The following is an 11838-nucleotide window of genomic DNA, read 5'->3' as shown; positions in this document are numbered from 1 at the left end:
TGTGTGAAAATGCCATATTTTATTTCTCACTGGCTTATTCTTTTACAGCAGGAATTAAGAATTCAAAATAAGTGACAACATTTTACATGAACAGAATGTACACACTGTTATATTCTGGTCCTAACTGAGCTGCAATGTTCAGTTTGGGCATATCTGCATAATAACGAAGTGCAGTTTCCAGTGAGGTACTACATGCTTATGTTCTGATGCCACCACAAGGTCCCCATCACCCAATGATAATTCCAATATCTCACTCTCACAACTCTTTTCTGATCTTTACTACTTTAATCTCCGAGTTCATTACACAATAAACTACTTTTAATACAACACAACAGTTAACATATTAAACACAGTTCTAGTGGTAACATTAAAAACATATTTCTGTAGTATATATATATAAAAATTCATGCTTGAAAATCTCTAATGCTTCCTGCTTTTTTTTCCACATTTCTTTTTAAATATAAAAGTAGCATTCAATTCTGGTTTCTGTTTGAACTATTAAATAGTCTACATGTTGCCTTCTGGTCTGTTACGCTGATTAATTTCTTCAGTTTCAATCATATGATCATCATATTTTCACTTCACCTGAACTCCATTAACAAACTTAAGGAGCTGAGACACCAACAAGAAGGTCGCAGAAGCAGTGCTATCTCAGTTGTGCACTCACCCAACAGTTTTTTTGTTGTTGCTGGAATCCACACGAAACCCAAAAGGTGGAACAAAATCTATTCCAAAGCAAGGACAATTCATAGAAAAGTGAACATGCTTTAAGCTGTGTATAGCTGAATGAATCTGGAAAAATAAAAATCCAGATCAAATCTGAACCCCCCTTTGTATAAATTGTCACGTACTGAATGTGTTCTCTGATTATTCTCCTCTTAATGTTTTACTAGCCTTTCATATTCACTTCATATATGGGCTTGCATATGAGTTCCGATATCCTGACGAGTTTTCAAAACTATCTCAATCACCCAGTCAAATTATCAAACGGGACTTTTAAGACGGCATCACTGTCTATCATAAGTTATAAAGTAGATTCTGTTATCGTATGTATATCCTTTCTGCAGTGAAAGTTGCAAGACTTTCAGAAATTAATATCAATTATCAATGCATGTTACAAAATTTTTACTTCATAACAGAACCTCCTGCTTGACATATATCAGCAGGAAAGGCAAAATTCTGACATCTCATACACATCCTTTTCCTAAACAGAATCAATGACCATTTCTGATATGAAGTTTGTGTAATTATTTCTAATAGCATCATACCTCTCAATGTTTGTTACTGGACACCTCCTGTAATGTAGTTTTGAATTTACAAACCTTTGTACTTTGTTCCTGCATTAAAAATACCAATATATACACTCTCACATTTGTAATATTGTGTTTTTGGCAAGTAATATCAGACTACGGTAATTCATTTTGGTTTCTTACGGGTAATCATCTGTTGTATTAATTCATGAACTTTGGTTTCCAACATGGAAAGGTAAGCCCACCAGACTGCAGTTAACCTTCAGTTCATGTTACTACAGCATTTTTCCACTACCTTGGCTTCAGTCCAATGTTACGCACCATTATCTGGAAAATACACTCCTCAGAGGGGCATCCTTTGCATGCTTCACAGTAAAAATTTTTAAACATAACAAAATTTGGTATAACTGGATTACTATTTTTCATAATTCCTCACAGAAAACTGTTACAGACTTCACAGTAATTAAAGTGAGTGTGCAACAGCAGAGAGAGGCTCAAAAGAACAGAATGAATTCAGTTTAGGTGCCAAGCAACTTACAACACAACTTATTCGTGTCCGTAGACATTAAGATTTGTGTAATTTTTACCCAAACACCATAAATTTATGTACTCTCAAAGTAACACTATATAAAGCAAGATAAAATTATGCTTTTGTATGTTTTAATCTATAAGTGTTTTGATAAGGCACAGAAAGGTAGATTCTAAACTGAATAATAACAAGAACTTCCGGAATTTAATCTGCTCTTAATATCATCATGAATATAATTCTGATTTGTTGCTGCCATTCCCAAGCACTTCTTGAACTTTGCAAAAAATAACGTTTTCATCTTCTTCCCTTAATTTTAACATTCTTGTCTTAAAAATAACCTTGCAGGAGTTGTTTATGGTGCAGACATGTTCAGACATTACAATATAGACAATGTTAACAAATTATTACAACAGGCATTACAAATTTACATTTTTATTTTTATTTAGTGTTCTGTCTGACGACAGGTCCATATGAACAGGATCCTTCCATCCTTTTCTCTGACTGGGACCTGTTCATATACGTTCTTGGCAGATGATCCAGAAGTGGTTTGCCATTGCCTTCTTCTGTGTGTGAATGGAGTAATTGTTGGGATGCCACAAAGAAACCGGGGAAGCCCCCGGAGGAAAACTCCGTGTTGCCTAGACCACGGCCTTGCCCAACACAAGTTATAAATTCGGACAACACCGGGAATCGAACCCGAGACCCCAGGATTACAAGGCCAGCGTTCTAACCGCTAGACCACCGTGGCTCTAAATTTACATTACTGACAATAAAATTAGCATTTTTAATGGCCACAATGTGAAAGAAGAAACAGACCTTCCGTCAACTATAGGAATGCTCTGCACAGTTTTTGCCTTGTTCAATAATTTGTACAATACACAAAAAATTAATTCATGATGACAACACGATACCAAAAGCTCTGCTTTGGGTTCACATGAACAAAAATTCATGCATTGGTATTCATAGTATGAGAAAAATCTATAAAATTTATATGCAACCAGTGATCATGCCAGTTTTTACCTAATTGGTATATATTTTTATATACAAAATAAAATATGATAAAGAGAAAGGTCTTCACAGAATATGGTCCATAAGTCTCACCAACAAAATCTGAATTATAATTTGTCTACATGGGTGATTTTACAGCTTGGATATGAACAAAATTATGTAAATAATAAATTCGACAAGATTCTTATTTCCTTTAGAAGGATGTGAGAAGTTAATTTTAGGTTCAGACTATCATTATTTATTTTACTAAAATTCCTCATAATGCCAAAGCCAGATATTTATGAATTAAATTTCACAAAATTGTCTAAACCAGTATGTACTACATTAAATATTAAAAAAACACATTTAAATCAATTTTTAAAGAGTGTGTAAGATGATGACAGGTGCTGTTTGCTTCATTACAAAACATGTGTAGAAACAATATCATGTTTACCCACAGACTTTTAGTATGGTGTTTTGAGCCCTGTTCTGTCAAGGTGATGACTGTGATGACACTATTTTGAATAAATTCCTGTGAATCCCTTCTCCTTCATGTATTTTTTTTAGAGTATTCACTATCTTCGGACATTGGGTAATTTGAATCCAATGTTAAACAAACTGTAATACTTGGCTGTGTGTTCTAGAGTACAAAACACTTGAACTGACATCAGTGACTTAGATATTTAAATACACAAACTTTCTCATTCCAAGGGCACTGATATATTATCTTCCTAGATAATCATTTAGCCAGTTGTTGATAATATCTTTATTTCTTTGGACCCAGTGGATGTTTAGACGAATTGTTTCCAAACTCTGCTTCAGTGCTCTGTTTCCAGACCCAACATTCATAGGTCGGAAGAACTGTGACACCTGTACATTCAGAACATACATGTGATTTATTTTAAGAACCAACTACTTATTAACTTTGGTTTGGTGAATTTACAGATTCAGAAAGGTTAACTCATTGGTTTTAATAGTGTTATTAGTAGATATACAGAATGTTCTATTTAAAAAGGGGTCTGCAGTGGCCGCACGGTCTGAGGCGTGGGCTTGTGCCGCTTGGTCGCTGGGACCGTTGGTTCGAATCCCACTCAAGCCATGGATGTTTGTCGACGTTTTTCTGTGTTGTGCAGTCCTGTGTACAGGTAGAGGAATTGTGACAGGCCGATCCCTCGTCCAAGGAGTCCTACCGAATGTCTATAGATCGAGGGAATGAAAAAGTTGGGACCCGCAGTGCTGAGGCACTTGAAGAGCGGGTCATTCCCAGTATCTATTTGAAATGGTGCTACACACAAACCCCTTTATGCATAGAACAATGAAACCAAACACACTACTGAATCCTTGCAGTCATTTACCCAATGTTGCAGCTGATGCACTGATAACACACAAATGCTTCCTGTGTCCTGAATTATATTGCCAGCCAGTGTATTGTCTTATATGCTACTTCCTTGTCAGGATACACACAGCTAAATTCTTCATGAACAGCAACAAATGATTTAAATGCAAAGTAATATTCAAAAATTAACATGTTCTGCTCATGAATATGTCTGCACAGCTATCACACAACTGGATATGAACAGTGGCCTAGGAACCAGGGTGACCTTGACATGAGTGTCATGGGGGACATTGGGAGAGTCTACTTCATGGGGCTGGATGTGCTTCTGATTTCATTTCTGTATGCTAGCATGTTATTGTCACTGAGATGCATTTTAAATGGTACACTCTGTATTAAAAGCATGGCACATACATTTTTTAAGTCAGGTTCAAATTTATCAGTTGTTATGAAACCAAAATATTCATGCATGTGACACATTGATATTTTCCATATTAGTAAATATTAGCATAAAGTTTCATAGGTATTGTTGATTATATGGATTTGAAAAGTACCTGGATAGGGAGAGCAATGAGTAGAACAGGTCAATTACTTTGCTTCACAGGAGATACGTACACATCACAGACACAACTGCCACCTACTCATCACATTTCAACCTTAAGCATTCCTTCAGCCAATGGCAGTTTGTCAAGATCTTAATCGCTTCATCCAACACAAGAGTCTACGTGCATTAACATAATGCAACATACTACAATATTATATGTACCATGTGTAACCTGCCAGGCACAGAAGAACAGAAGAGGAGCAGGTAGGAGATTAGAAGAGTGACAGAGTTACAATTATGGAGTAAAATAAAATTTGTACCTCTTGATAGTCATATTCCGTAGTGAAATGAGATGTCACTGCTGAAATAAAAGTACCCATTGTATATGTTGAGTTGCCAAACATGGACTGCAAGTAGTTCCAGTGAGCTTTCAGATGTCTCCAAGCCAGCAGCTGGCCCTCTGGATTAACTGCCACTCCAGCTAGAACAACCTTTACATCTTGAGGTTTGACCAAGTTCCGATCCAGGGTAGTCAGCAGATACCTGTGAGCAAGAGAAAGTTCTATCTGCCATTAGCAGAACCATATCACAGATTATATGGACTCTGCATCCCAAAACAAAACTGATTAGAATTCTTTTATCTTGGCCTACTCAATTTATTTTTCTAAGCCTGTCTTCTTTCATTGCATTAGAATGCCACAATTATGTTGTATGTTATTTCTGATATATCCACAACTATATTTATTGCTTAATGTAATTCTCATGACTCATTTAATCAAACTACATCTTATTCATTTTATCTCAGTACTTCGTAAGTATTATAATTTCTTTATCAACTCTACTTCAAGGATCTTGATACCTTAGTTAAAAACAGCCAGTTGAGGATCAGGTTACCTAAGTAACTCACTGGCAATACATCTGTGTGCAGATTCAACATTCTGAAGTGTACCTTAATTTAGTAAATCTATGACCAAAAATGATTCAGCAGAACAGACTAATTATCAGACAATGAATTTCATATAGACCCATGATAAATTCGATATCCAAATCCACTTCCAAATATTCTCAAAAATGTTTGGCACAGTATTCAATTTCTAAGAAATTAAGGAATTTCCAGTTGGCAAGTGAAATTTGATTCCTGTAATTCAAATAATTTGAATTTTTAATGGTCCTGCTAAGACAGTGAGTATCAGAGGACTCCTGGAGCTCTTCTAGAAAGGTCAAGGATTATCATTGGATGGTTCAGTCCTGGATACTGAAAGGGGAACCTAGAGAATTCTAACCAGTAAAATATTGGTATTCATGGGTAAAGATGTTCAGAAAATCACCCTTATGAACAAGCTGTTCTCCTCATAGTAACAAAAAAGGTTTTAAAATATAATAGTACAAACTGTATTATGCCTTACAGTGAAATTCCATTTTAAATATCCATGCCAAGAAGCCAAATAAGTACTTTTCTATAAAAATTAAACTTGATAATGACCAGCATTATCAATGTCACAAAAACCATATCATGCCACATCACTCAAAATGTAAACCTTTCAGAGTACATTACAATCTAAAATAAGAAGGAAGAAAGAAAGAAAAGGAAATACTACACAAAGAAAAGAGAAGAAATGAAAAGAAAAAACCACTATAAGCAGACATTTTTTAAGTAACAATAAAACTTTGGTATTTAGATACATGGAGGGGAAAGGGGAGTCTGATGAACACATTAATAAGTAAAAATTTCACAATTTGATTTCAACCAAATTCTTATTTATAAAGGATTTTACAAATGTTAGGTTACAAGAGAAGGAAAGATACAGATATTACTATAAATTAAAGGCTTCCTGCTGGTAGCTCAGAACATCATATTAGAACCTATTTACACAGAACAGAAAATAATAACTTAAAAATATATTAGGTGGGACTTCAGGATCCCATGGTGATAAGTATGAAGATCAGTCTTCTGGGATGTTGCACCATGTGGTCTACCAGGCTACATGGCACATCATCTTAAAAATATATTACTAACAATTAAGGACTAATGGACATTTCATATGTGAAATTCAATATGGCACCTTTCAATTTTATAAAAATTAATTTTTGTCCACAATATACAGTATTAGGCATCCTTCGTCACATCAGAGTACTGGCACCTTTTGGCATGCGTGAAACACATTGTGTAAATTAATATTACTTTCAGAAATAAAGGAGGAGGCTAGGGCTCGATTTTGGGGCTGTTACGCCATAGTAGTAGTAGTAGTAGTAGTAGTAGTAGTAGTAGTAGTAGTAGTTCAGAAATAAAGATAAAACTGTGTATTGAACTGAAGCACAAAATTAATTTAATAACCACAATAATGTCTCACCTTTGTAAAATCCATGGATCTGATGCCACGCCTAAGGCTTTAAGAAGCAATCTTCTTTCACTTGGAACTCCTGTGCTGTTATATTTAGACCAACAGTACTGCCAATCCTTCACATCACCATACTTGATACCTGTAACATGCACTTGAGCATCTGTATAACTGGGATACTGGGATCGACCCATTCTTCAAGTGCTTGAGCACTGCGGGTCCCAACTTTTCGTTGGCTCGATCTATAGACATTCGGTAGGACTCCTTGGACGAGGGATCGGCCCGTCGCAAGGCCTCTACCTGTACACAGGAAAGCACAACACAGAAAAACGCGGACAAACATCCATGGCTTGAGTGGGATTCGAACCCACGGTCCCATGCGACCAAGCGGCACGAGGCCCACGCCTCAGACCGCGCGGCCACTGCGGACCCCATCTGTATAACTACCCTGAATTATTCAAGATCAGCATATTTATAAAAATAATTGTAACCCAAATCATTTACTTCGTTTAGCCATGTAAGCATCCATACAAACTCCCGGGCATAGCTGTAATGCAAAAAATGAAACAATAGCAACAAAATAAACTGGAAGAGTACATATCTCACTTGTTACTCTTCTGTATTTATTTCATGCATAAACCCACAGCACATTCAAAAATACTGTCAGCACTACTGATGACACAATCATCATCATTATAATATACCTGATAAAATTTATATCTCTTACCTGCAATATAAACTACTTCTCTGAGATTTGGTGGTATACGATTGCCTTTATCCATCCAATCTCTAAATTTCTTCTGAGCTTGTTTGACTGTAATTTGGACATCACACAGGACTGCAGATGCCATTATGTCAGACCTCATCAGCCTTAAACAAATCAAAATTAGTGTAACTGTGAAGAAAAGTATCATGTGCAGACTGTTTCACACAGACTTGTTGAACAGCTTGTGGCACTCACTATAGATTAAAGAGAATTTTGAAGGTGAGTCACAAGGATATGCGGAAAATAAAATTTTTGGTTGTTATCAGAATAAGAAATATGGAACTAGTCTGTATAACACAAACTGGAACATTTACATAGCTGGTATTAAAATGTGAAAGCTCAATGTAGCTACCACAAGGTACCACTAAATTTACAAAGAGGTAAGTTCTGAACAGTTAAAAACACAAAATGAACACAATAATTTTAATATGTTAGAAAGTGTGCAATTCTGTTTCTTCATATTATCATCAAGTGTTTGAAGTATTTTCTGTAAAATATCCCCTACTTCTGCAAATGTGTTCCTGTGTCCTCCCAGCCTACGTGCTTGGAGGCAGGTTCCAGTAACCTCCTCATATATTCCAAGAACTTTTTGTATGCTGCTGACTCGGAGAGAAGCTTGCTCCAAGACTGAAAGTGCTCTAGAGCTGTTGCCCATGGAACATACTCCCGCTCATGTAGAAGATACAGAGACAGACTCAGAGGAACAGAGGCATTCAGCACACCAGCCCTAAAAAATAAAACAAACATCATACATAACAATGGTTTTCTTGTGTTTATGCTTTACTCCTGATAAAAGATTATAAAATATGTTGGCAGGCTATGTCATAGCTAAGGTGGCTAGACTGGCTTCTCACTGGAGACCCAAATTCAATCTCAGGTATCAAGATTCATGGTGGATGAAGACACAATGAAGCAGGCTTCTCTTATAGTTCTTTGGTTTTTACATGATAATCATCATTCCACCATTGCTCCATATTCATCTACTGCCACCCCATGAGGTATATAATACCCCTGACAAAGCAGCACATCATCATACCTTTTGTCCTAAGAGGATTCCTCTCTGACCCAACTATTTTCTAGAATTAAATGCAAGTTATGTTAATGAATTCATCTTTCAGACCTGTGCAGGCGTATAAAATATATTTGTTGCTTTTACTATCAAAACTTGTGTTAGATAAGCCCCAAAACACATTAATGACTAAACAAATGTAATAATCTTTTTAACTTCAACATTAAGCAAATCAGAAATGAAAAGAGGCCACCTGTGAGATGTACGCATAGAAGGGAGAATAATGTTCATTTACCTTAGAGAAATAAGGCCCAAGGGTGTCAATCAATTTAAATGGTGGGATTTTGTGAGTGTAGCAATAAACCTTCATGTTCTACTAAAATGGAGTGGTCCGCATTGTGCTTGAATGATTACAAACCTGCAGAGTGTAAAAGCATCATCTATGAGACTTGCTCTGTCTGCTGGACTAAATACTGTATGATTATGTTGTAAAGCTGATATTATGGACTGCCACATGTCATCGCTGTATGTTACCCGATAAAATCCTGATTGGTTCACATTCATTTTGATCCATATGGTATCAGCAGGTATATCAAATTTCACTGCAAGAAAAATATACAAAATTGATTTGTCATAGCTGGATCAAGGACAGTCAGAGGAAGAACTCAGTAAGTTAAAGAGTAAACAAGAATAATGGGCAAATGCTACCTTGGGATATGACTAAAAAGGTGTATTTTGTTTATGCACAACTGTCTAGATACATGAAACACATTTTTAATCAATATTGCAACAGCTGGGTAGCAGAAGATAGTCAATAGTTTGATAAAATTATATTAATATTATATTTGTATTTTACTTGAAAACACTGACTTTTATGTAAATAATGCATAATATATAATCCAAGTATCACAAGGATATTTACAATATTTCAAAGACTTTTCTGTCTTATTTAAATACTTAGTGAGATATGACCAAAGATTTACTTATACCCCTAAGCAAAGACCAATAGGAAAAACATAAAATACAATGTTCATTAAGATCTATAAATTTTATCTGAAACTATTTTTCTTAAATTAAATTCAAGAAAAAATCCTATATGGACTTATCTACAGCTAGTTCTAAGAAACCGAGTATGAACCAAAATAAAATTTGCTTGCCTATATGGAGTGAAAATTTCCACATGACATTTTATACATTCATCGAGTGTATTAAAAATTAAACAGGTAAAGAGCATATGCATATATATATATATATATATATATATATATATACACATATACACACACACACACACACATACATATATACATATATATATCATCAACATGGCAATTATTTTCCAACACATACAGTACATAACATATAATGTAATATATTTATAAGTGACAGTGTATTTTTCTGTATCTTATGCACAAATACTACTACGTCACTAAAGTTTAGTTACAATATATATTTTGTCAATGTTGGACTTCTGGTTGCAACACTACACGAGTTTGCAGACAGATCCCAAAAGTTTTGGAGGAATATACTGCCTCCACCTTCAAGGTTAAAGATGGTGGCAGTATGTTTTTCCAGAACCTTGTTATCTACCTACAAGCGCATACTGTATGGCAACCCAGAAGAGCAACATCAACGTCACCACTGTGAAAACCTAAAATGTCGGTATATAGTTCCTTCAGAGAACCAGAGCTAGGGTGGAATCCAAAATGTTAGAGAGAAAGAGAAATGAATACAGTTTACTTATAACCTTACCATCACTCATATTCATCCAGATGTGATGCACTTTTCCTATATGCTGATCAGTGAAGTAACTCAATGGAACATACCACTTATAACCAAATGGAGAAACGGATTCATTATTCATTTCTTCTGCTTCATTGTTTAAGTTAACTGTCAAAATAAATCTCTTTTGTTTTGCAGTAATTGTATTTCCTTCTCTTGATATTGTTACCAGAGGAAAACCCATTTGTCTTGTCCAAGTGTCCATTATAGTCTGAAAAAAAGCATCATCTTTAGAAACCAGGACCTGTAAAGTCTCTGTCAAAGTTAGAGAAGTACTAAGTGGGCTGCCAAAGGCAAATTACTTGGCATGTAAGTGACCATTACAAGCAGCTACCAACAGTCATGGTGGAAGTCTTGGGCACACCATGCTGAAATCATTTATCTTAAGTTTCAGTTCTGGATAGCAGTTAGCAGTTCAAAGCATGCAGTCAAGCCCATAATGTAAGTTATGTGAACATCCTGTTCGTGTCTTCATTATTTTGTTTTATTAATGACGACATTTTTATTCAAGTGGTTCACTTCCTGAGGTCAAATGCCTTTTGAATGACTAGGAAAATAACTATCAATACCAGAATTATGATGACACCCACATACTAAGTTGATTGCCCAACCTTGTACATTTGAATACAAAATGTATGATGAATATGGCCAACTGTACCTTAACATCAAGTGACTGATTTGCATGTTTGCTCAGAACATTCCAGAGGTCCTTGGTTTCTGCATTGCCATATTTATGTATATTAAGGTAATCATTGAGGCCACTGCGTAACGTTTCTTGATGAAGGAATTTTTCCAGCATATAGAGGATTGAGGCACCCTGCAAAGTACAAATACCTGTGCTCACCACGTTCTGTATAATTCCACACAAAATACAAAATATTAATAACTTCAATTTAGCAGGATAAGCTCTGTGAGCTTTACAGTTATAATTTGTACTCTTTACCAACTGTCATAAGACAATGTCCTACGTAAGCGATAACAAGCGAGCTATGCAAGCTGCATAAGCAGCATGGGGTGTCATATGAAGCGGGGAATCGCTTGTTGTGTCCTACGTGAGAGACCACATTAGAAGCACACGGCCTTCCTGCGCATGCACCTTCCGTGTACTGCACGGTCAGAGCTTTCTTGCGCATGCGCCTTACTGACCAGCGCAGCGACTCGCGCGAAAATATCAAAATATTTGATCTCGGACTTTGCCTGCTTCCTTCTCCTGACCGCTTCACTGGAACCTAGGACAGCGCCACACAAATAGCCAGTTTGATATTTCCGCTTCACCCATGCAACTCGCACCGCTCGCAT

General features: G+C 36.0%; 1 protein-coding gene across 6 annotated transcripts in view; it reads right to left on the bottom strand.

The window, feature by feature from the left end:
• The window catches only part of LOC110829658 (endoplasmic reticulum aminopeptidase 1), a 29643-nt gene continuing 17805 nt past the window's right edge, over positions 1–11838 (bottom strand). For all 6 annotated transcript variants that reach the window (XM_087352209.1, XM_087352208.1, XM_087352211.1 and 3 more), the window contains 8 exons: positions 11198–11356; positions 10510–10750; positions 9176–9359; positions 8254–8475; positions 7710–7852; positions 6995–7124; positions 4964–5186; positions 1–3636 (listed from right to left, as the gene is read on the bottom strand). In XM_087352209.1, the coding sequence (XP_087208335.1) occupies positions 3490–3636; positions 4964–5186; positions 6995–7124; positions 7710–7852; positions 8254–8475; positions 9176–9359; positions 10510–10750; positions 11198–11356 (1449 nt within the window). In that variant the 3' untranslated portion in view covers positions 1–3489. The remainder of the gene's footprint in view (positions 3637–4963; positions 5187–6994; positions 7125–7709; positions 7853–8253; positions 8476–9175; positions 9360–10509; positions 10751–11197; positions 11357–11838) is intronic.

The sequence above is a fragment of the Zootermopsis nevadensis genome, unplaced genomic scaffold (assembly GCF_977971745.1).
Source record: "Zootermopsis nevadensis isolate Lab colony 2312 unplaced genomic scaffold, Znev_1.0 Znev_ptg000020l, whole genome shotgun sequence".
Taxonomy (NCBI): Eukaryota; Metazoa; Arthropoda; class Insecta; order Blattodea; family Termopsidae; genus Zootermopsis; species Zootermopsis nevadensis.
Note: the sequence above shows the minus strand (reverse complement) of the source record. Positions and strands in the feature narration are given on the sequence as shown.